This window comes from Carcharodon carcharias, chromosome 1 (genome assembly GCF_017639515.1).
Source record: "Carcharodon carcharias isolate sCarCar2 chromosome 1, sCarCar2.pri, whole genome shotgun sequence".
Taxonomy (NCBI): Eukaryota; Metazoa; Chordata; class Chondrichthyes; order Lamniformes; family Lamnidae; genus Carcharodon; species Carcharodon carcharias.
The window spans coordinates 258458132-258486083 of NC_054467.1; the positions used below are offsets into that span (position 1 = coordinate 258458132).

At 46.8% G+C, this 27952-nt stretch overlaps 1 protein-coding gene across 4 annotated transcripts in view; it reads left to right on the plus strand.

Annotated features, from left to right (window-relative positions):
• LOC121278132 (mucin-17-like) overlaps positions 1 to 27952 on the plus strand; it is a 150508-nt gene that overhangs the window by 101901 nt on the left and 20655 nt on the right. For 3 of the 4 annotated variants that reach the window (XM_041188232.1, XM_041188249.1, XM_041188257.1), the window contains one exon: positions 23418 to 26468. In XM_041188232.1, the coding sequence (XP_041044166.1) occupies positions 23418 to 26468 (3051 nt within the window). The remainder of the gene's footprint in view (positions 1 to 23417; positions 26469 to 27952) is intronic. The other variant, XM_041188240.1, reaches the window with a different exon arrangement.

Consider the following 27952-nt stretch of genomic DNA (forward strand, 5'->3'; position numbering starts at 1 on the left):
ATAACACTGGGGGTACTGGTCTGTCTCTGTATAACACTGGGGGTACAGGTCTGTCACTATATAACACTGGGGGTATTGGTCTGTCTCTGTATAACACTGGGGGTACTGGTCTGTCACTGTATAACACTGGGGGTACTGGTCTGTCACTGTATAACACTGGGGGTACTGGTCTGCCTCTGTATAACACTGGGGGTACTGGTCTGTCACTGTATAACACTGGGGGTACAGGTCTGTCACTGTAAAGCACTGGGGGTACAGGTCTGTCACTGTATAACACTGGGGTACTGGTCTGTCACTATATAACACTGGGGGTACTGGTCTGTCACTATATAACACTGGGGGTACTGGTCTGTCACTGTATAACACTGGGGGTACTGGTCTGTCACTGGATAACACTGGGGGTACAGGTCTGTCACTGTATAACACTGGGGGTACAGGTCTGTCACTGTATAACACTGGGGGTACAGGTCTGTCACTGTATAACACTGGGGGTACTGGTCTGTCACTGTATAACACTGGGGGTACTGGTCTGTCACTATTATAACACTGGGGGTACTGGTCTGTCACTGTATAACACTGGGGGTACAGGTCTGTCTCTGTATAACACTGGGGGTACTGGTCTGTCACTGTATAACACTGGGGGTACTGGTCTGTCACTGTATAACACTGGGGGTACAGGTCTGTCTCTGTATAACACTGGGGGTACTGGTCTGTCACTGTATAACACTGGGGGTACAGGTCTGTCACTATATAACACTGGGGGTACAGGTCTGTCACTGTATAACACTGGGAGTACTGGTCTGTCACTGTATAACACTGGGGGTACTGGTCTGTCACTGTATAACACTGGGGGTACTGGTCTGTCACTGTATAACACTGGGGGTACAGGTCTGTCACTGTATAACACTGGGGGTACTGGTCTGTCACTGTATAACACTGGGGGTACAGGTCTGTCACTGTATAACACTGGGGGTACTGGTCTGTCACTGTATAACACTGGGGGCACTGGTCTGTCACTGTATAACACTGGGGGTACAGGCCTGTCACTGTATAACACTGGGGGTACTGGTCTGTCACTATGTAACACTGGGGGTACTGGTCTGTCACTGTATAACACTGGGAGTACTGGTCTGTCACTGTATAACACTGGGGGTACTGGTCTGTCACTGTATAACACTGGGAGTACTGGTCTGTCACTGTATAACACTGGGGGTACTGGTCTGTCACTGTATAACACTGGGGGTACTGGTCTGTCTCTGTATAACACTGGGGGTACAGGTCTGTCACTATATAACACTGGGGGTATTGGTCTGTCTCTGTATAACACTGGGGGTACTGGTCTGTCACTGTATAACACTGGGGGTACTGGTCTGTCACTGTATAACACTGGGGGTACTGGTCTGCCTCTGTATAACACTGGGGGTACTGGTCTGTCACTGTATAACACTGGGGGTACAGGTCTGTCACTGTAAAGCACTGGGGGTACAGGTCTGTCACTGTATAACACTGGGGTACTGGTCTGTCACTATATAACACTGGGGGTACTGGTCTGTCACTATATAACACTGGGGGTACTGGTCTGTCACTGTATAACACTGGGGGTACTGGTCTGTCACTGGATAACACTGGGGGTACAGGTCTGTCACTGTATAACACTGGGGGTACAGGTCTGTCACTGTATAACACTGGGGGTACAGGTCTGTCACTGTATAACACTGGGGGTACTGGTCTGTCACTGTATAACACTGGGGGTACTGGTCTGTCACTATTATAACACTGGGGGTACTGGTCTGTCACTGTATAACACTGGGGGTACAGGTCTGTCACTGTATAACACTGGGGGTACTGGTCTGTCACTGTATAACACTGGGGGTACTGGTCTGTCACTGTATAACACTGGGGGTACAGGTCTGTCTCTGTATAACACTGGGGGTACTGGTCTGTCACTGTATAACACTGGGGGTACAGGTCTGTCACTATATAACACTGGGGGTACAGGTCTGTCACTGTATAACACTGGGAGTACTGGTCTGTCACTGTATAACACTGGGGGTACTGGTCTGTCACTGTATAACACTGGGGGTACTGGTCTGTTACTTTATAGCACTGGGGGTACAGGTCTGTCTCTGTATAACACTGGGGGTACTGGTCTGTCACTGTATAACACTGGGGGTACTGGTCTGTCTCTGTATAACACTGGGGGTACTGGTTTGTCACTGTATACCACTGGGGGTACTGGTCTGTTACTATTATAACACTGGGGCCACTGGTCTGTCACTGTATAACACTGGGGGTACTGGTCTGTCACTGTATAACACTGGGGGTACTGGTCTGTCACTGTATAACACTGGGGGTACTGGTCTGTCACTGTATAACACTGGGGGCACTGGTCTGTCACTGTATAACACTGGGGGCACAGGTCTGTCACTGTATAACACTGGGGGTACAGGCCTGTCACTGTATAACACTGGGGGTACTGGTCTGTCACTATGTAACACTGGGGGTACTGGTCTGTCACTGTATAACACTGGGAGTACTGGTCTGTCACTGTATAACACTGGGGGTACTGGTCTGTCACTGTATAACACTGGGGGTACTGGTCTGTCTCTGTATAACACTGGGGGTACAGGTCTGTCACTATATAACACTGGGGGTATTGGTCTGTCTCTGTATAACACTGGGGGTACTGGTCTGTCACTGTATAACACTGGGGGTACTGGTCTGTCACTGTATAACACTGGGGGTACTGGTCTGCCTCTGTATAACACTGGGGGTACTGGTCTGTCACTGTATAACACTGGGGGTACAGGTCTGTCACTGTATAACACTGGGGGTACAGGTCTGTCACTGTATAACACTGGGGTACTGGTCTGTCACTATATAACACTGGGGGTACTGGTCTGTCACTATATAACACTGGGGGTACTGGTCTGTCACTGTATAACACTGGGGGTACTGGTCTGTCACTGTATAACACTGGGGGTACTGGTCTGTCTCTGTATAACACTGGGGGTACTGGTCTGTCACTGTATAACACTGGGGGTACTGGTCTGTCACTGTATAACACTGGGGGTACTGGTCTGTCTCTGTATAACACTGGGGGTACTGGTCTGTCACTGTATAACACTGGGGGTACTGGTCTGTTACTATTATAACACTGGGGGCACTAGTCTGTCACTGTATAACACTGGGGGTACTGGTCTGTCACTGTATAACACTGGGGGTACTGGTCTGTCACTGTATAACACTGGGGGTACAGGTCTGTCTCTGTATAACACTGGGGGTACTGGTCTGTCACTGTATAACACTGGGGGCACTGGTCTGTCACTGTATAACACTGGGGGTACAGGCCTGTCACTGTATAACACTGGGGGTACTGGTCTGTCACTATGTAACACTGGGGGTACTGGTCTGTCACTGTATAACACTGGGAGTACTGGTCTGTCACTGTATAACACTGGGGGTACTGGTCTGTCTCTGTATAACACTGGGGGTACTGGTCTGTCTCTGTATAACACTGGGGGTACAGGTCTGTCACTATATAACACTGGGGGTATTGGTCTGTCTCTGTATAACACTGGGGGTACTGGTCTGTCACTGTATAACACTGGGGGTACTGGTCTGTCACTGTATAACACTGGGGGTACTGGTCTGCCTCTGTATAACACTGGGGGTACTGGTCTGTCACTGTATAACACTGGGGGTACTGGTCTGTCACTGTATAACACTGGGGGTACAGGTCTGTCACTGTATAACACTGGGGGTACAGGTCTGTCACTGTATAACACTGGGGTACTGGTCTGTCACTATATAACACTGGGGGTACTGGTCTGTCACTATATAACACTGGGGGTACTGGTCTGTCACTGTATAACACTGGGGGTACTGGTCTGTCACTGTATAACACTGGGGGTACTGGTCTGTCTGGATAACACTGGGGGTACTGGTCTGTCACTGTATAACACTGGGGGTACAGGTCTGTCACTGTATAACACTGGGCGTACAGGTCTGTCTCTGTATAACACTGGGGGTACTGGTCTGTCACTGTATAACACTGGGGGTACTGGTCTGTCTCTGTATAACACTGGGGGTACTGGTCTGTCACTGTATAACACTGGGGGTACTGGTCTGTTACTATTATAACACTGGGGGCACTAGTCTGTCACTGTATAACACTGGGGGTACTGGTCTGTCACTGTATAACACTGGGGGTACTGGTCTGTCACTGTATAACACTGGGGGTACAGGTCTGTCTCTGTATAACACTGGGGGTACTGGTCTGTCACTGTATAACACTGGGGGTACAGGTGTGTCTCTGTATAACACTGGGGGTACTGGTCTGTCACTGTATAACACTGGGGGTACTGGTCTGTCACTGTATAACACTGGGGGTACAGGTCTGTCTCTGTATAACACTGGGGGTACTGGTCTGTCACTGTATAACACTGGGGGTACAGGTCTGTCACTATATAACACTGGGGGTACAGGTCTGTCACTGTATAACACTGGGAGTACTGGTCTGTCACTGTATAACACTGGGGGTACTGGTCTGTCACTGTATAACACTGGGGGTACTGGTCTGTTACTTTATAGCACTGGGGGTACTGGTCTGTCACTGTATAACATTGGGGGTACAGGTCTGTCTCTGTATAACACTGGGGGTACTGGTCTGTCACTGTATAACACTGGGGGTACTGGTCTGTCACTGTATAACACTGGGGGTACAGGTCTGTCACTGTATAACACTGGGGGTACTGGTCTGTCACTGTATAACACTGGGGGTACAGGTCTGTCACTGTATAACACTGGGGGTACTGGTCTGTCACTGTATAACACTGGGGGCACTGGTCTGTCACTGTATAACACTGGGGGTACAGGCCTGTCACTGTATAACACTGGGGGTACTGGTCTGTCACTATGTAACACTGGGGGTACTGGTCTGTCACTGTATAACACTGGGAGTACTGGTCTGTCACTGTATAACACTGGGGGTACTGGTCTGTCACTGTATAACACTGGGGGTACTGGTCTGTCTCTGTATAACACTGGGGGTACAGGTCTGTCACTATATAACACTGGGGGTATTGGTCTGTCTCTGTATAACACTGGGGGTACTGGTCTGTCACTGTATAACACTGGGGGTACTGGTCTGCCTCTGTGTAACACTGGGGGTACTGGTCTGTCACTGTATAACACTGGGGGTACAGGTCTGTCACTGAATAACACTGGGGGTACAGGTCTGTCACTGTATAACACTGGGGTACTGGTCTGTCACTATATAACACTGGGGGTACTGGTCTTTCACTATATAACACTGGGGGTACTGGTCTGTCACTGTATAACACTGGGGGTACTGGTCTGTCACTGTATAACACTGGGGGTACTGGTCTGTCTCTGTATAACACTGGGGGTACTGGTCTGTCACTGTATAACACTGGGGGTACAGGTCTGTCACTATATAACACTGGGGGTACTGGTCTGTCACTGTATAACACTGGGGGTACTGGTCTGTCACTGTATAACACTGGGGATACTGGTCAGTTACTGTATAACACTGGGGGTACTGGTCTGTCTCTGTATAACACTGGGGGTACTGGTCTGTCACTGAATAACACTGGGGGTACTGGTCTGTCTCTGTATAACACTGGGGGTATTGGTCTGTCACTGTATAACACTGGGGGTACAGGCCTGTTACTATTATAACACTGGGGGTACTGGTCTGTCACTGTATAACACTGGGGGTACAGGTCTGTCACTGTATAACACTGGGGGTACAGGTCTGTCACTGTATAACACTGGGGGTACAGGTCTGTCTCTGTATAACACTGGGGGTACAGGTCTGTCATTGTATAACACTGGGGGTACAGGTCTGTCACTGTATAACACTGGGGGTATTGGTCTGTCACTGTATAAAACTGGGGGTACAGGTCTTTCACTGTATAACACTGGGGGTACAGGTCTGTCTCTGTATAACACTGGGGGTACTGGTCTGTCACTGTATAACACTGGGGGTACTGGTCTGTCACTGTATAACACTGGGGGTACTGGTCTGTCACTGTATAACACTGGGGGTACTGGTCTGTCACTGTATAACACTGGGGGTACTGGTCTGTCTCTGTATAACACTGGGGGTACAGGTCTGTCACTATATAAAACTGGGGGTATTGGTCTGTCTCTGTATAAGACTGGGGGTACTGGTCTGTCACTGTATAACACTGGGGGTACTGGTCTGTCACTGTATAACACTGGGGGTACTGGTCTGCCTCTGTATAACACTGGGGGTACTGGTCTGTCACTGTATAACACTGGGGGTACAGGTCTGTCACTGTATAACACTGGGGGTACAGGTCTGTCACTGTATAACACTGGGATACAGATCTGTCACTATATAACACTGGGGGTACTGGTCTGTCACTATATAACACTGGGGGTACTGGTCTGTCACTATATAACACTGGGGGTACTGGTCTGTCACTGTATAACACTGGGGGTACTGGTCTGTCTCTGTATAACACTGGGGGTACTGGTCTGTCACTGTATAACACTGGGGGTACAGGTCTGTCACTATATAACACTGGGGGTACTGGTCTGTCACTGTATAACACTGGGGGTACTGGTCTGTCCCTTTATAACACTGGGGGTACTGGTCAGTTACTGTATAACACTGGGGGTACTGGTCTGTCTCTGTATAACACTGGGGGTACTGGTCTGTCACTGAATAACACTGGGGGTACTGGTCTGTCGCTGTATAACACTGGGGGTATTGGTCTGTCACTGTATAACACTGGGGGTACAGGCCTGTTACTATTATAACACTGGGGGTACTGGTCTGTCACTGTATAACACTGGGGGTACAAGTCTGTCAGTGTATAACACTGGGGGTACAAGTCTGTCAGTGTATAACACTGGGGGTACAGGTCTGTCTCTGTATAACACTGGGGGTACAGGTCTGTCATTGTATAACACTGGGGGTACAGGTCTGTCATTGTATAACACTGGGGGTACAGGTCTGTCATTGTATAACAGTGGGGGTACTGGTCTGTCATTGTATAACACTGGGGGTACAGGTCTATCACTGTATAACACTGGGGGTACAGGTCTGTCACTATATAACACTGGGGGTACAGGTCTGTCACTATATAACACTGGGGGTACTGGTCTGTCACTGTATAACACCTTGGGTACTGGTCTGTCACTGTATAACACTGGGGGTACAGGTTTGTCACTATTATAACACTGGGGGTACAGGTCTGTCACTATATAACACTGGGGGTACTGGTCTGTCATTGTATTACACTGGGGGTACTGGTCTGTCACTGTATAACACTGGGGGTACTGGTCTGTCACTGTATAACACTGGGGGTACTGGTCTGTCACTGTATAACACTGGGGGTACTGGTCTGTCACTGTATAACACTGGGGGTACTGGTCTGTCACTGTATAACACTGGGGGTACTGGTCTGTCACTGTATAGCACTGGGGGTACTGGTCTGTCACTGTATAACACTGGGGGTACAGGTCTGTCACTGTATAACACTGGGGGTACAGGTCTGTCACTGTATAACACTGGGGGTACAGGTCTGTCACTGTATAACACTGGGGGTACAGGTCTGTCACTGTATAACACTGGGGGTACAGGTCTGTCACTGTATAACACTGGGGGTACAGGTCTGTCACTATATAATACTGGGGGTACAGGTCTGTCACTGTATAACACTGGGGGTACTGGTCTGTCACTGTATAACACTGGGGGTACAGGTCTGTCACTATATAACACTGGGGGTACTGGTCTGTCACTGTATAACACTGGGGGTACTGGTCTGTCTCTGTATAACACTGGGGGTACAGGCCTGTGACTATTATAACACTGGGGGTACTGGTCTGTCACTGTATAACACTGGGGGTACTGGTCTGTCTCTGTATAACACTGGGGGTACAGGTCTGTCACTATATAACACTCGGGGTATTGGTCTGTCTCTGTATAACACTGGGGGTACTGGTCTGTCACTGTATAACACTGGGGGTACTGGTCTGTCACTGTATAACACTGGGGGTACTGGTCTGCCTCTGTATAACACTGGGGGTACTGGTCTGTCACTGTATAACACTGGGGGTACAGGTCTGTCACTGTATAACACTGGGGGTACAGGTCTGTCACTGTATAACACTGGGGTACTGGTCTGTCACTATATAACACTGGGGGTACTGGTCTGTCACTATATAACACTGGGGGTACTGGTCTGTCACTGTATAACACTGGGGGTACTGGTCTGTCACTGTATAACACTGGGGGTACTGGTCTGTCTCTGTATAACACTGGGGGTACTGGTCTGTCACTGTATAACACTGGGGGTACAGGTCTGTCACTATATAACACTGGGGGTACTGGTCTGTCACTGTATAACACTGGGGGTACTGGTCTGTCACTGTATAACACTGGGGGTACTGGTCAGTTACTGTATAACACTGGGGGTACTGGTCTGTCTCTGTATAACACTGGGGGTACTGGTCTGTCACTGAATAACACTGGGGGTACTGGTCTGTCTCTGTATAACACTGGGGGTATTGGTCTGTCACTGTATATACTGGGGGTACAGGCCTGTTACTATTATAACACTGGGGGTACTGGTCTGTCACTGTATAACACCGGGGGTACAGGTCTGTCACTGTATAACACTGGGGGTACAGGTCTGTCACTGTATAACACTGGGGGGTACAGGTCTGTCTCTGTATAACACTGGGGGTACAGGTCTGTCATTGTATAACACTGGGGGTATTGGTCTGTCACTGTATAACACTGGGGGTACAGGTCTTTCACTGTATAACACTGGGGGTACAGGTCTGTCTCTGTATAACACTGGGGGTACTGGTCTGTCACTGTATAACACTGGGGGTACTGGTCTGTCACTGTATAACACTGGGGGTACTGGTCTGTCACTGTATAACACTGGGGCTACTGGTCTGTCACTGTATAACACTGGGGGTACTGGTCTGTCTCTGTATAACACTGGGGGTACAGGTCTGTCACTATATAACACTGGGGGTATTGGTCTGTCTCTGTATAAGACTGGGGGTACTGGTCTGTCACTGTATAACACTGGGGGTACTGGTCTGTCACTGTATAACACTGGGGGTACTGGTCTGCCTCTGTATAACACTGGGGGTACTGGTCTGTCACTGTATAACACTGGGGGTACAGGTCTGTCACTGTATAACACTGGGGGGTACAGGTCTGTCACTGTATAACACTGGGGGTACAGATCTGTCACTATATAACACTGGGGGTACTGGTCTGTCACTATATAACACTGGGGGTACTGGTCTGTCACTATATAACACTGGGGGTACTGGTCTGTCACTGTATAACACTGGGGGTACTGGTCTGTCTCTGTATAACACTGGGGGTACTGGTCTGTCACTGTATAACACTGGGGGTACAGGTCTGTCACTATATAACACTGGGGGTACTGGTCTGTCACTGTATAACACTGGGGTACTGGTCTGTCCCTTTATAACACTGGGGGTACTGGTCAGTTACTGTATAACACTGGGGGTACTGGTCTGTCTCTGTATAACACTGGGGGTACTGGTCTGTCACTGAATAACACTGGGGGTACTGGTCTGTCGCTGTATAACACTGGGGGTATTGGTCTGTCGCTGTATAACACTGGGGGTACAGGCCTGTTACTATTATAACACTGGGGGTACTGGTCTGTCACTGTATAACACTGGGGGTACAAGTCTGTCAGTGTATAACACTGGGGGTACAGGTCTGTCTCTGTATAACACTGGGGGTACAGGTCTGTCATTGTATAACACTGGGGGTACAGGTCTGTCATTGTATAACACTGGGGGTACAGGTCTGTCATTGTATAACACTGGGGGTACTGGTCTGTCATTGTATAACACTGGGGGTACAGGTCTGTCACTGTATAACACTGGGGGTACAGGTCTGTCACTATATAACACTGGGGGTACTGGTCTGTCACTGTATAACACCTTGGGTACTGGTCTGTCACTGTATAACACTGGGGGTACAGGTCTGTCACTATTATAACACTGGGGGTACAGGTCTGTCACTATATAACACTGGGGGTACTGGTCTGTCATTGTATTACACTGGGGGTACTGGTCTGTCACTGTATAACACTGGAGGTACTGGTCTGTCACTGTATAACACTGGGGGTACTGGTCTGTCACTGTATAACACTGGGGGTACTGGTCTGTCACTGTATAACACTGGGGGTACTGGTCTGTCACTGTATAACACTGGGGGTACTGGTCTGTCACTGTATAACACTGGGGGTACTGGTCTGTCACTGTATAACACTGGGGGTACAGGTCTGTCACTGTATAACACTGGGGGTACAGGTCTGTCACTGTATAACACTGGGGGTACAGGTCTGTCACTGTATAACACTGGGGGTACAGGTCTGTCACTGTATAACACTGGGGTTCAGGTCTGTCACTGTATAACACTGGGGGTACAGGTCTGTCACTGTATAACACTGGGGGTACAGGTCTGTCACTGTATAATACTGGGGGTACAGGTCTGTCACTGTATAACACTGGGGGTACTGGTCTGTCACTGTATAACACTGGGGGTACAGGTCTGTCACTATATAACACTGGGGGTACTGGTCTGTCACTGTATAACACTGGGGGTACTGGTCTGTCTCTGTATAACACTGGGGGTACAGGCCTGTGACTATTATAACACTGGGGGTACTGGTCTGTCACTGTATAACACTGGGGGTACTGGTCTGTCTCTGTATAACACTGGGGGTACTGGTCTGTCACTGTATAACACTGGGGGTACTGGTCTGTCACTGTATAACACTGTGGGTACAGGTCTGTCTCTGTATAACACTGGGGGTACAGGCCTGTCACTGTATAACACTGGGGGTACAGGCGTGTCACTGTATAACACTGGGGGTACAGGCGTGTCACTGTATAACACTGGGGGTACTGGTCTGTCACTGTATAACACTGGGGGTACTGGTCTGTCACTATATAACACTGGGGGTACTGGTCTGTCACTGTATAACACTGGGGGTACTGGTCTGTCTCTGTATAGCACTGGGGGTACAGGCCTGTTACTATTATAACACTGGGGGTACTGGTCTGTCACTGTATAACACTGGGGGTACTGTTCTGTCTCTGTATAACACTGGGGGTACTGGTCTGTCACTGTATAACACTGGGGGTACTGGTCTGTCACTGTATAACACTGGGGGTACAGGTCTGTCTCTGTATAACACTGGGGGTACAGGCCCTTCACTGTATAACACTGGGGGTACAGGTCTGTCACTATATAACACTGGGGGTACTGGTCTGTCACTGTATAACACTGAGGGTATTGGTCTGTCACTGTATAACACTGGGGGTACTGGTCTGTCACTGTATAACACTGGGGGTACTGGTCTGTCACTGTATAACACTGGGGGTACTGGTCTGTCTCTGTATAACACTGGGGGTACAGGTCTTTCACTATATAACACTGGGGGTACTGGTCTGTCTCTGTATAACACTGGGGGTACTGGTCTGTCACTGTATAACACTGGGGGTACTGGTCTGTCACTGTATAACACTGGGGGTACTGGTCTGTCTCTGTATAACACTGGGGGTACTGGTCTGTCACTGTATAACACTGGGGGTACAGGTCTGTCACTATATAACACTGGGGGTACAGGTCTGTCACTATAACACTGGGGGTACTGGTCTGTCACTATATAACACTGGGGGTACTGGTCTGTCACTGTATAACACTGGGGGTACTGGTCTGTCTCTGTATAACACTGGGGGTACTGGTCTGTCACTGTATAACACCGGGGGTACTGGTCTGTCTCTGTATAACACTGGGGGTACTGGTCTGTCACTGTATAACACTGGGGGTATTGGTCTGTCACTGTATAACACTGGGGGTACAGGTCTTTCACTGTATAACACTGGGGGTACAGGTCTGTCTCTGTATAACACTGGGGGTACTGGTCTGTCACTGTATAACACTGGGGGTACTGGTCTGTCACTGTATAACACTGGGGGTACTGGTCTGTCACTGTATAACACTGGGGGTACTGGTGTGTCACTGTATAACACTGGGGGTACTGGTCTGTCACTGTATAACACTGGGGGTACTGGTCTGTCACTGTATAACACTGGGGGTACTGGTCTGTCACTGTATAACACTGGGGGTACTGGTCTGTCTCTGTATAACACTGGGGGTACTGGTCTGTCTCTGTATAACACTGGGGGTACTGGTCTGTCACTGTATAACACTGGGGGTACTGGTCTGTCTCTGTATAACACTGGTGGTACTGGTCTGTCACTGTATAACACTGGGGGTACTGGTCTGTCACTGTATAACACTGGGAGTACTGGTCTGTCACTGTATAACACTGGGGGTACTGGTCTGTCACTGTATAACACTGGGGGTACTGGTCTGTCACTGTATAACACTGGGGGTACTGGTCTGTCACTGTATAACACTGGGGGTACTGGTCTGTCACTGTATAACACTGGGGGTACTGGTCTGTCACTGTATAACACTGGGGGTACTGGTCTGTCACTGTATAACACTGGGGGTACTGGTCTGTCACTGTATAACACTGGGGGTACTGGTCTGTCACTGTATAACACTGGGGGTACTGGTCTGTCACTTTATAACACTGGGGGTACTGGTCTGTCTCTGTATAACTCTGGGGGTACTGGTCTGTCACTGTATAACACTGGGGGTACTGGTCTGTCTCTGTATAACACTGGGGGTACTGGTCTGTCACTGTATAACACTGGGGGTACAGGCCTGTTACTATTATAACACTGGGGGTACAGGCCTGTTACTATTATAACACTGGGGGTACTGGTCTGTCACTGTATAACACTGGGGGTACAGGTCTGTCACTGTATAACACTGGGGGTACAGGTCTGTCACTGTATAACACTGCGGGTACAGGTCTGTCTCTGTATAACACTGGGGGTACTGGTCTGTCACTGTATAACACTGGGGGACTGGTCTGTCACTGTATAACACTGGGGGTACTGGTCTGTCACTGTATAACACTGGGGGTACTGGTCTGTCACTGTATAACACTGGGGGTACTGGTCTGTCACTATAACACTGGGGGTACTGGTCTGTCACTGTATAACACTGGGGGTACTGGTCTGTCACTGTATAACACTGGGGGTACTGGTCTGTCACTGTATAACACTGGGGGTACTGGTCTGTCACTGTATAACACTGGGGGTACTGGTCTGTCTCTGTATAACACTGGGGGTACTGGTCTGTCACTGTATAACACTGGGGGTACAGGTCTGTCACTGTATAACACTGGGGGTACAGGTCTGTCACTGTATAACACTAGGGGTACTGGTCTGTCACTGTATAACACTGGGGGTACTGGTCTGTCACTGTATAACACTGGGGGTACTGGTCTGTCACTGTATAACACTGGGGGTACTGGTCTGTCACTGTATAACGCTGGGGGTACTGGTCTGTTACTATTATAACACTGGGGGTACTCGTCTGTCTCTGTATAACACTGGGGGTACTGGTCTGTCTCTGTATAACACTGGGGGTACTGGTCTGTCTCTGTATAACACTGCGGGTACAGGCCTGTTACTATTATAACACTGGGGGTACAGGTCTGTCACTGTATAACACTGGGGGTACTGGTCTGTCACTGTATAACACTGGGTGTACAGGTCTGTTACTGTATAACACTGGGGGTACAGGTCTGTTACTGTATAACACTGGGGGTACAGGTCTGTCACTATATAACACTGGGGGTACTGGTCTGTCACTATGTAACACTGGGGGTACTGGTCTGTCATTGTATAACACTGGGGGTACAGGTCTGTCACTGTATAACACTGGGGGTACAGGTCTGTCACTATATAACACTGGGGGTACAGGTCTGTCTCTGTATAACACTGGGGTTACAGGTCTGTCATTGTATAACACTGGGGGTACTGGTCTGTCATTGTATAACACTGGGGGTACTGGTCTGTCACTGTATAACACTGGGGGTACAGGTCTGTCACTATATAACACTGGGGGTACAGGTCTGTTACTATATAACACTGGGGGTACTGGTCTGTCACTGTATAACACCTTGGGTACTGGTCTGTCACTGTATAACACTGGGGGTACAGGTCTGTCACTATTATAACACTGGGGGTACAGGTCTGTCACTATATAACACTGGGGGTACTGTTCTGTCATTGTATAACACTGGGGGTACTGGTCTGTCACTGTATAACACGGGGGGTACTGGTCTGTCATTGTATAACACTGGGGGTACTGGTCTGTCTCTGTATAACACTGGGGGTACTGGTCTGTCATTGTATAACACTGATGTACAGTACTGTTGAGGACCGGTCTGTCACTATAACATTGGGGTATTGTACTGGTGGGTGCAGGTTGGTCACTGCTAAACACAGGTACAGTACTGGTGGACTAAAGATATGTCACTATAACTCTTTGATACTGTAGCAGGCACAGGTCGGTCACTGCGTAACTCAGGTACAGTACTGGTGGACTACAGATCTGTCACTGCTTTACATTAGGGTACAGTGCTGGTGGGTGTTTTGATGGGGATGATCAGGTGATGCAAGCTACAACTGATAAATGAGTATCTCACTATAAGCATGTTGCAACATTATTGGGTATTGTTTATGTGCTTTTCTCCTAATAGTGTAGACCTGGTGACAACAGAAGGGTCAACATGTGACCCTTTGGTACTGCTACCTAACTGAAGTGCAGAGTACTCGCTCATGCTAACATAGTCACTAATGCTGAAGGTGGAAAGAATTGCTGGGTAGGGGATTTGCTGATCTGTTGTAAGACTTCAATAGATTCATGGTAACCAGTAACTACAGTACACTCTGCTCTTAGGGTGTTTATAACTGTAACTTTTAAAAATACATTTCTTCATGGGATGTGAATGTCACTGACAAGTCCAATATTTATTGCCTATCCCTAATTGCCTGTGAGAAGTCACCTGACTAACCTGGTTTATGAAGTAGTGACAATGAGGGTTAACACCTGAACTCCCTATTATATCATTCTAACAGATCACTCCTCATTGTGTCGAACTCTCTGATATACCCAACACTCCTCAGGGAAACGTTCTGATACACCCCATACCCCTCACTGTAGCAAATTCTATTGTACTCCATACCCCACACTGTAACACATTCTATTGCACTCCATACCCCTCACTGTAACACATTCTATTTTACTCCATACCCCTCACTGTAACACATTCTATTGTACTCCATACCCCTCACTGTAGCAAATTCTATTGCACCCCATACCCCTCACTGTAGCAAATTCTATTGCACCCCATACCCCTCACTGTAACACATTCTATTGCACTCCATACCCCTCACTGTAACACATTCTATTGCACGCCATACCCCTCACTGTAACACATTCTATTGTGCTCCATACCCCTCACTGTTAACACATTCTATTGCACTCCATACCCCTCACTGTAACACATTCTATTGTACTCCATACCCCTCATTGTAACACATTCTATTGCACTCCATACCCCTCACTGTAACACATTCTATTGCACTCCATACCCCTCACTGTAACACATTCTATTTTACTCCATACCCCTCACTGTAACACATTCTATTGTACTCCATACCCCTCACTGTAGCAAATTCTATTGTACTCCATACCCCTCACTGTAGCAAATTCTATTGCACTCCATACCCCTCACTGTAACACATTCTATTGCACTCCATACCCCTCACTGTAACACATTCTATTGCACGCCATACCCCTCACTGTAACACATTCTATTACACTCCATACCCCTCACTGTAACACATTCTATTGTGCTCCATACCCCTCACTGTTAACACACTCTATTGCACTCCATACCCCTCACTGTAACACATTCTATTGTACTCCATACCCCTCATTGTAACACATTCTATTGCACTCCATACCCCTCACTGTAACACATTCTATTGCACTCCATACCCCTCACTGTAACACATTCTATTGCACTCCATACCCCTCACTGTAACACATTCTATTGCGCTCCATACCCCTCACTGTAATACATTCTATTGCGCTCCATACCCTTCACTGTTAACACATTCTATTGTACTCCATACCCCTCACTGTAACACAATCTATTGTACTCCATACCCCTCACTGTAAGACATTCTGTTGCCCTCCATATCCCTCACTGTAAGACATTCTGTTGCACTCCATATCCCTCACTGTAACACATTCTATTGTACTCCATACCCCTCACTGTAGCAAATTCTATTGTACTCCATACCCCTCACTGTAGCAAATTCTATTGCACCCCATACCCCTCACTGTAACACATTCTATTGCACGCCATACCCCTCACTGTAACACATTCTATTGTGCTCCATACCCCTCACTGTAAGACATTCTATTGCGCTCCATACCCCTCACTGTTAACACATTCTATTGCACTCCATACCCCTCACTGTAACACATTCTATTGTACTCCATACCCCTCATTGTAACACATTCTATTGCACTCCATACCCTTCACTGTAACACATTCTATTGTACTCCATACCCCTCATTGTAACACATTCTATTGCACTCCATACCCCTCACTGTAACACATTCTATTGTACTCCATACCCCTCACTGTAGCAAATTCTATTGTACTCCATACCCCTCACTGTAGCAAATTCTATTGCACCCCATACCCCTCACTGTAACACATTCTATTGCACTCCATACCCCTCACTGTAACACATTCTATTGCACGCCATACCCCTCACTGTAACACATTCTATTGCACTCCAAACCCCTCACTGTAACACATTCTATTGCACTCCATACCCCTCACTGTAACACATTCTATTGTGCTCCATACCCCTCACTGTTAACACATTCTATTGCACTCCATACCCCTCACTGTAACACATTCTATTGTACTCCATACCCCTCATTGTAACACATTCTATTGCACTCCATACCCCTCACTGTAACACATTCTATTGCACTCCATACCCCTCACTGTAACACATTCTATTGCACTCCATACCCCTCACTGTAACACATTCTATTGCGCTCCATACCCCTCACTGTTAACACATTCTATTGTACTCCATACCCCTCACTGTAATACATTCTATTGCGCTCCATACCCTTCACTGTTAACACATTCTATTGTACTCCATACTCCTCACTGTAACACATTCTATTGTACTCCATACCCCTCACTGTAACACAATCTATTGTACTCCATACCCCTCACTGTAACACATTCTATTGTACTCCATACCCCTCACTGTAAGACATTCTGTTGCACTCCATATCCCTCACTGTAAGACATTCTATTGCACTCCATATCCCTCACTGTAAGACATTCTATTTCACTCCATACCCCTCACTGTAACACATTCTATTTCACTCCATACCCCTCACTGTAACACATTCTATTGCACTCCATACCCCTCACTGTAAGACATTCTATTGCACTCCATACCCCTCACTGTAAGACATTCTATTGCACTCCATACCCCTCACTGTAACACATTCTATTGCACTACGTACCCCTCACTGTAACACATTCTATTGCACTCCATACCCCTCACTGTGGGCAAAAAAGTGGCAAAGAGAATTGAATCCAGAGAATTGTGAGGCAATGAATTTGGGGAGGGCAAACAAGCCAACAGAATAAAGAATAAAAGGTAGGACACTGAGAAGTGCAGAGGGATCTTGGAGTGAATGTCCACAGATCGCTGTAGGTAGCAGGACAGCTAGATAAGGTGGCTAAGAAGGTAAATGGAATACTTACCTTTATTGGCTGAGGTATGGAGTATAAGAGCAGGGAATAAAAGGTATACTAGGAATGCTATAATATAGTATACCACTAAAAAGTACTAGACTGCAGTTAGGATATTGTGTACAGTTCCTACATTACAAGAGGGAAGTGCTTACAATAAAGAAAGTATAGGGGAAAATTTTGAGAATGGTGTCAGGAATGGAAATTGGTCAGGTTGGGTTTGTTTTCTTTGGAACAGAGGAGGCTGAGGGGAGGTTTAATTGAGTTTACAAAGGAGGGCCCTGAGGTAAATAGGAAGGACCTGGTCCTTTTAGCAGAGAGCTCAATAAGCAGGAGGCCTTGATTGAAAGCAATTGGTGGAGGATTGGGGGTAGTTGAGTATAAGTTTCACTTGGAGAGTGCTGAAGATCTGGAACTCACTGCCTGAAAGGGTGGGAGAGGTAGAAACCCTCATTTCATTTAAAAAGTACCTGATAAACATTTGAGGTGCATAACCTGTAGACCAAGAGAACTAGAAAATGGGATTAGACTGGATGGCTGTTTTTTTTTATGCGGGGGTGAGATACGATGGGCTGAATGGCCTCCTGCTGTGCCTTATGTTTCCTCTATTTCCATGTAACACTTTCTGTTGTACCCACATCGCTCACTGTAACATTCTACTCCTCATTGTAACATTTATATACCTCTCAATGTGACAACAGCTTATACCTATATAAAGCTTTTAACATGATAAAACATCCTAAGGTTCTTCACAGGAGCATTATTAAACAAAGTCTGACACTGAGCCACGTAAGGAGATATTGGGTCATGTGACCAAAAAATTGGTCAAAGAAATAAGTTTGAAGGAGTGTCTTAAAGGAGGAAAGTGAGGTAGAAAGGTGGAGAGGTTCAGGGAGCGAATTCCAGAGTTTGAGTCCTGGGCAACTGAAGGTGTTGTTACTTATGGCGAAGAGATTAAAAATTTGTAGAAAGTCTCGAAGTGTTGTGTGTTAGAAGAGATGAAGTTAAAGGCTGCTGACAGGTTGAAGAGGAAAGGTCTATCTTTGTCACAGTCACTGATATTTGTGACTTTGATCAGAGCTGTTTTGGTACTGTGGCAGGGGCAGAAACCTGATTTGGAAGGATTCAAATATGGGGCAACACTCATGCCCCACACCCCTTGCTGCAACATTCTGATATTCTCACTGTAACCCTCTGATATACCCCACACTCCACACTATAACACTCTGATATACCCCACACTCTGATATACCCCACACTCTGCACTGTAACACTCTGATATACCCCACACTCTGCACTGTAACACTGATATACCCCACATTCTGCACTGTAACACTCTGATATATTCCACACTCCACACTATTACGCTCTGATATACTCCACACTCCACTCTATTACGCTCTGATATACTCCACATTCTGCACTGTAACACTCTGATATACCCCACACTCCACACTATAACGCTCTGATATACCCCACATTCTGCACTGTAACACTCTGATATACCCCACACTCTGCACTGTAACACTCTGATATACCCCACACTCTGCACTGTAACGCTCTGATATACCCCACACTCTGCACTGTAACACTCTGATATACTCCACACTCTGCACTGTAACACTCTGATATACCCCACATTCTGCACTGTAACACTCTGATATATTCCACACTCCACACTATTACGCTCTGATATACTCCACATTCTGCACTGTAACACTCTGATATACCCCACACTCCACACTATAACACTCTGATATACCCCACATTCTGCACTGTAACACTCTGATATACCCCACACTCCACACTATTACGCTCTGATATACTCCACATTCTGCACTGTAACACTCTGATATACCCCACACTCCACACTATAACACTCTGATATACCCCACATTCTGCACTGTAACACTCTGATATACCCCACACTCCCACACTATAACACTCTGATATACCCCACATTCTGCACTGTAACACTCTGATATACCCCACACTCCACACTATAACGCTCAGATATATTCCACACTCCACACTATAACAGTCTGATATACTCCACATCCTGCACTGTAACACTCTGATATACCCCACACTCCACACTATAACACTCTGATATACCCCACATTCTGCACTGTAACACTCTGATATACCCCACACTCCACACTATAACGCTCAGATATATTCCACACTCCACACTATAACAGTCTGATATACTCCACATCCTGCACTGTAACACTCTGATATACCCCACACTCTGCACTGTAACACTGATATACCCCACACTCTGCACTGTAACACTCTGATATACCCCACACTCTGCACTGTAACACTCTGATATACCCCACACTCTGCACTGTAACACTCTGATATATCCCACACTCTGCACTGTAACACTCTGATATACCCCACACTCTGCACTGTAACACTCTGATATACCCCACACTCTGCACTGTAACACTGTGATATACCCCACACTCTGCACTGTAACACTGTGATATACCCCACACTCTGCACTGTAACACTCTGATATACCCCACACTCTGCACTGTGACACTCTGATATACCCCACATTCTGCACTGTAACACTCTGATATATTCCACACTCCACACTATTACGCTCTGATATACTCCACACTCCACACTATTACGCTCTGATATACTCCACATTCTGCACTGTAACACTCTGATTTATACCCCACACTCCACACTATAACGCTCTGATATACCCCACATTCTGCACTGTAACACTCTGATATACCCCACACTCCACACTATAATGCTCTGATATACCCCACACTCTGCACTATAACACTCTGATATACCCCACACTCTGCACTGTAACACTCTGATATACCCCACACTCCACACTATCTCGCTCTGATATACCCCACACTCTGCACTGTAACATTCTGATATACCCCACACTCCACACTATAACGCTCTGATATACCCCACACTCTGCGCTGTAACACTCTGATATACCCCACATTCTGCACAGTAACACTCTGATATACCCTACACTCCACACTATAACGCTCTGATATACCCCATACTCTGCACTGTAACACTCTGATATACCCCACACTCCACACTATAACGCTCTGATATACCCCACATTCTGCACTGTAACACTCTGATATATCCCACACTCCAGACTATAACGCTCTGATATACCCCACATTCTGCACTGTAATACTCTGATATACCGCACACTCTGCACTGTAACACTGATATACCCCACACTCCACACTATAACACTCTGATATACCCCACATTCTGCACTGTAACACTCTGATATACTCCACACTATCTCGCTCTGATACACCCCACATTCTGCACTGTAACACTCTGATAAACCCCACACTCCACACTATAACGCTCTGATATACCCCACACTGTGCACTGTAACACTCTGATATACCCCATACTCCACACTATAATGCTCTGATATACCCCACATTTTGCACTGTAACACTCTGATATACTCCACACTATCTTGCTCTGATATACCCCACACTCTGCACTGTAACACTCTGATACACCCCACACTCCACACTATAACGCTCTGATATACCTCACAGTAATACTATCATCCTTCACTAACATGCCCTTCACTGTAATACTCTGATGCAGAGACCTGCAAAATGTTTGTGTTCAAATTAGTATCTTTGTTGCAACATTGTTCCCACTAGTGTGGGATAAGGCACTGAAGTGGATGATCAGCCATGATTGTATTGAATGGAAGAGCAGGCTTGATGGGCTGAATGGCCTAATCCTGCTCCTTTGTTCTTATTACTTTTTACTAATGCTGGATTTTTAGTTATTCTTTCACTAAAAACTTTAACACAATCAAAACTTCTCACTCTGGAGGAAGCTGCACAAAGCTGCCCATGTATGAAAAAAAGCCTAGGAAAATGAAGATAAATTTTGTCAAGAGTTTGGCCTTGTAACTTGTTTAGACTTTCATAATCTATGACAAATTGGGAACTGTTTCCTCCTGAGTTGAAGAGGCAGCATTATTCAATGAATGAACATTATTTCCTGCCTGTTATAATTTTAGCATCTTCATTCAAGCATACAGCCTCCTAACTACCAATCCAGATCCATGACCAGGTCCTTGTTTAGAATTCAAGTTTTGTCGAAATGTTATAATTTCTCTTTACTTGAGTCGAATTTTGTGCAGTGGCAAATCCAGAGTTCGACTGTGTAGAAACTGTGGAGAGTATAAACTGTTAACATTGTCTTTGTGTCAAAGCTGATGTATTCTCCAAATTCACCTGACAGCTTTTCTAAAACCTTTTCTATTCAAATCTTAATTTCTAGCACAAAGAATAGCTTTTGGATAATAATTTGTCAGATATCTCCAGCATTTTGCCACACTTAACCAACTCCATCATCTTATTCACCATCCAAGTCAATCCATCCTTCTCCTTCCATTCCCCTAATGCCATCCCCATCCCATTCCTACCAGCGTGCCCATGCCATCCCCAGCCACTGTTGCAATGTCATGCCATCCCATCCCAAAATAGTCTCCAGCCCCAAATAATCTCCATTCATCACCAAATAAAACCAACGCACTGCTTAAACTGGCCAATCAAATCAGTCCAGACAGACAAAAACTGAGTATTATTATTATCAATACCCCAAACTGTTCACTGCAATAATGTAAAGGAACCAGAATATAGGAGCAGGATTAGGCCATTCAGCCCATCAAGCCTGCTCCTCCATTCAGTACAATGATGGCTGATCATCCACTTCAATGCCTTTTACCCACACTATTCCCAAAACCCTTTGTTATTGTTAATCAGAAATCTGTCAATCTCTGCTTTAACCATACTCGATGACTGAGCTTCCACTACCCTCTGGGGTAGACAATTCCAAAGGTTCACAACCTTCTGAGTAGAAAAAAAAATTCTCCTCATCTTGGTCCGAAGTGGCTTCCCCCTTATTTTGAAATTGTATTCCCTGGTTCAAAACTCCCCAACCAGGGGAAACATCTTACCTGCATCTACCCTGTCTATTCCTTTAAGTAGTTTGTAGGTTTCAATGAGATCGCATCTCATTCTTTGAAACTCTAGAGAATGGAGGCCTAGTTTCCCCAATTCCTCTTCAAAGGATGATGGTCCTGCCATCCCAGGTCTGGTGAATCTTCGTTGCACTCCTTTTATGGCAATAATATCCTTCCTAAGGTAAGGGGACCAAAACTGCACATAGTACTCCAGGCACAGTCTAAGCAAGGTTCTTATACTTTTGAAGCAAGCAAGTATCCCACTCCCTGGAACACTCTTTGTGTACTTCCCGCATTGTGACACTTGGAATATATCCCACAAACCTCTCAACAGCCTGATTCAGTGATCGACCTTAATTGAAGTTCACCTCTTTAATTATGCCACTTGCTGTTCCATTATGCAGAGCTCCCACTGAACTATGATTGTAAAACATAAAACACAGACTGAAAAACTATCTCGAATAAAGTGAGCAGTGTAATGAGGCAGATTTTCTAGTACATTAGACAGCACAACGTTTAACAAAAACGATTTGAATATGATCATATTTAAAGATTATTATGTTTAGCCCTGACACAACACTAACCAGGAGGAACATTCTGTCTTCCCTCCACAGCCTGGACGTGTCTCCTATGGTAGAAACCAGTTCAGATGCTCCCTTGTTCTCTCCTCGTTTACCATTGCATCCTCCTCCTCCAGTTCCTCCTGTGCCTCTTCTCCTTCCACTTTCTCTTTGTTCTTCCATTCACCCTGTCTCACTGGGTAGCACAACTAACACTAACCTGTCCACAGCTGCTGAGGGAAGTCTTGTGCCATCCTCAAAGCCAACTACCAATCCATTCTTCAATGCTCTACAGAATAACCCTTTCTTTGAGGACCTCTTAGCTGATCAAATATTAAAGTCTCCTCCCTTCACGTCCTCTTCCTCTAGTTTAACCTATGGGTCTCAAGGTGTATCCGACGTGTCGCTTCCCTCCCCAAGCACAGCTGAATCCAGTGGCAGAGATTTGCATGCCTTGCCAAAACCTGTAGCCAAAGAAGAGATTCCTGCCAGCCCTCCTTCTGCTGCTCCAGCCTCTACAATGACCAGAACAAATATAAGCTCTTTCCAAAGGCCAGGGCCAACAGCTCCATCTGCTCCACTGGTCACCTCGGATTCAGCCATGTGGTCAGCTGTCTTCCCTTCAGCTGGAGCTGATGCTGAGGTTAAAGGTCAAGTAATACACTCATGTTTAGTACCCACAAGCGCTGAATCAGTGGGTGATTTGAATGTCGCCACACCTTCCATTGGGCCAAGGCAAATGAAAATGGAGTCTGGGGTGGAAGGTGAGTGTTCTTCCATATTCACCCAAGAGGTTGACCACAAGACTGTGGAAATGGGTCCTTCAATTCCAAATACTGCCTCAATCCAACCCACTAATCAAGGTAGCAGCATTTCCTTTAATATCTCAGGACTGAGGGCCAACTCAAAAGCCAAGAACAATGAATCCTCAGATATAATTGAGGAAGAAACCACTACAGAGAACGCAAACCCCTTGGACTTAAAAACCTGCTCTGCACAAGACACTACCCATTTTCCAGCCATTGAGAGTCCATCCCAGATGGAAAGTGGATCACCACCAATGATTCAGAACGCTGTCTTCAGTAAAGAACATGAGTTTGTTCCAGAATTGAGAAATGATCTTGAACCCCAGACTAACTCTGAGTCTCTTGCCTTACACCAAGAAAAGATTACGAAGGAACAAAAAGACCTCAGTAATATGGAGAAATCTTCACTGAAGGAAGGTGGCAGAGGCCCAAGGGACATTGCCAACAAGTCCGAAGGCTGGGAGCATATTGGCAGTTCTCCCTTATTGGTACCTGAGCCAGAAGTCACTGCAGGTGACAATCATGGGACAACACAGGCCAAAAGTAGTAAAGCCAGCATTGTGCCTTTATTCCAAGACAGTCACGATAATGTCCACCAAGTCATCTTTGGCAAAGATGACAAAAGGTCCCATGAAGGTTGTCAAAGCATTGACAGAGTGGGAAACAAATTCCAGGATGTAGACGTGCCCTGTGAAGGTGCAGGGAGGAGCCCAGAGACTATTGCTGCTAACAACGATATTATTTCTGAATCAATGGTCAGATTGGACTCTCAGTTTACACAGATTGGACCTCCACCTCCTAAACCGCCTAGGCTGCTTGCTTGTGCTGATCTGGGTTTGGAAGCAGAAGGCAACTTGGTGAAGGAGCAGCAAAGAGAAAAAGAGATGCCATTTGACCCTCCAGCAACTGCTGTGCAGTTGGCGAACCTAGCAGAACAGCAGTTGGATCGAAGGTTTGAACAAAAGACGTCTCTTGTGGTCTCCAGCCCAGCTGTTGATGAGGTAAATCCTGATCGGACTGATCCCATGTCCGCAGAGTCTGCCGCTAAGGAGTCTGTGGATAATATTAAACCATCAAATGATGTGGTAACTAAGGGGGAGGCCTTTTGTGGGACCATCGAGTTGAGTGTAAATGAGAGAACAGGGGTTGAGCACTACAAGACCTGTCTTTCTGCACTCTCAGCGGAGGGAATAAACACGTCAATTGATGCTGATGGAAATTCAAACAAATTGGATGTTTTCCAACAAACTCTTACTTCGAGTCTAATTGACGTCCACCAGGCGAAGCAACCTGTCAAGTTACAGCCCGCGTTGTTGAAAACAACTGCTGGTGCGAGCTCGCTGGAGACCATTTCGCTGGTCGATGAGAGGCCACCGACAGTTCTGGAACGGCCGAATGCAAATCGTAAAGAGGAAACCAGCTTGCTCTGGCGTGATCAGAATGACCAATCGGAGTTGGCGTTCATATCGGCTGTCGAGGAACTGCCTCACAAGTCCAGTCCTATCTTTCCCGAGTCTTTGGGGAGTGGAGAGCTAAACACCGAAATAAGCGAGGAAGCTGGAAAGGGAAGGGGGTCTTCCACGTTAAGGGATTCGGAGGAAACGCTAACCAGAAGTATGGAGGTGGAAACTCTGGGCAGCCAGTCCAGCAAGGCTTCGTGTCAAAGTGCTGGGGTGAGGCCTGTCTTACGGGCTGAGCCTGTGAGTCTTCGGACAGGAAGGGATCAGCGAGCCAAAGGAGAGGAAGCCACCTTGGCTGACCATCCTGCGCCTGATTTTTGCCTGTCCTCGACTGTACAATCTGACCAGGGACAGTTTTCGGAAAAGGCAGACGGTGCGGCCTGTAATAACCAGCCATCTGCCCAGGATGATGATCAATCGGTGGGCGATGAAAAGCCAATGACTGATGGTTGTTCTTCAGCCATTTCCCATGCCCATTCTGCAGCTTGTGATTATTTCTTTGAGGAAGGACTGAGCTTTAAAGAGCTTCATCTAAAGGCTGCACCGCATGCCCTTCAAGTCACTAACTTCACTAGGGAGCAGTTGGCTCAGCCTCCACTAAGTAACAACCCTTTGGCCTTCTCTACCCCTTATCCTGTGGCTGTAACTAACTCTAGAGTAACCGATCTGCCCTCCCCCATCCTCTTCCCATCGAATGTGGTTCCTCCCTCAGAGACCACCCAGCCAGCAGTCACCCCCCATCACTCGCTGCAGTCCAGTGGTTCGAAAGTGCCGGCGCTTACTGTTTTGCCCCGGGAGACACAGCCGGCTGAGATGTCCTTCCCTCAGCAGAGGATCAGGTGAGCACGGTGGAAAAAGTAATTCAATTTCTGAGAATGTTTTATGTTCGAAATGTTCATTTTACATCGTTCCCGTACACATGCGTGATCGTGATTGGGGAAATGCATGATGTTGTCCATCATTTCTTCTCCCAGTTTTCTCCCTTTTAACTCCAGATTCACTGGATAGCTCTTTCAAAGAACTGGCACCGGCACCAGCACGGGCTGAATGGCCTCCTTCTGTGCTGTATGATTCTTGATGCGGCATACTGTTTGATGGCAGCCAGCAGGCCTCCAGTACTTAAGCATTCCTCATGTTTGAGCCTTGGCAGTGACTTTGACCATTGAGGGCCATCAGCCAATTACAGTCCTGACCACAAATGTGTACTTGGCAGCAGGAATCATTGACAGGATTGATCAGGAGCAGAAACCCATAGCCGATTATGTTGATTTCTCTCTCTTCCCCCTTCCTTAAACCGGAGCACTGCAGCCCGTTGTACTGGCTTATGTCTTGGTTTGAGGTAACTCGCTCAGCACAGGTCGGAGATTTGAACCTGTGTGACTCAGTGCTATGCGCGAGGCAGGGCGTTTATCCACTGGGGAAGCCATTTGCTTCCTTTGGCATTTTCCAAAGCCGATTGGTTTCCTGTGCAAACTGTTATTTCTGAGTCTAAAGGTTGGCAGTGCCTCACAGAATCGCAGGGGTGGAGGGGGTATTGGCAGGAAAGCGAAAACACTTTTCAGCAGCCAGACCAAGACAGATGACATGAAGCTGGGAGTGGCCTTCCCAATAAGAAAATGGGGTTATTGTGCTGTATGAAAACAGAAGGAAAGGATGAGTACACCCCACCCCTATTCGAAACTATCCCTCGATCTGTGCTGGGAACGATAGGACTCACACTCACCCCTGAAGAGGTACTTGTGGAGTTTCAGGCTAAAGTCTGGGGTCTGCTTGTCAGAATGAGCAGTGCTGCCAGAGAATTACTGCTCCCGAGTTTGTGCTGGCTGCATCAGACACCAATCCAGATTGGAAGTATCTTGCTAGAGGAGTCTGAAGTAAAACTTGAAACATATGTTTGAAGCGTGCATTTAGTAACCTCAGAATTGTCACACTAGAGACTCTCTGGTGGATTATAGGCACATAATAGGGTGGTAAAAGGAGGAGTAGGGCCGATTAGGGACCAAAAGGGGGATTTGCACATGGAAGCAGGGGTCATGGCTGAGATATTAAGTGAATACTTTGCGTGTGTCTTTACCAAGGAACCAGATGCTTCCCCAGGCCATGGTTACAGAGGAGAAAATTCTGTCACTAGAAGGGTTCAAAATTGATAAAGGAATTGTTCAATAAACTGTCGGTACTTAAACAAAAACAAAAATACCTGGACAAACTCAGCAGGTTTGGCAGCATCTGCGGAGAGGAACACAGTTAACGTTTCGAATCCGAATGACCTTCTGTTGAAGGGTCATGCGGACTCGAAACGTTAACCGTGTCCCTCTCCGCAGGT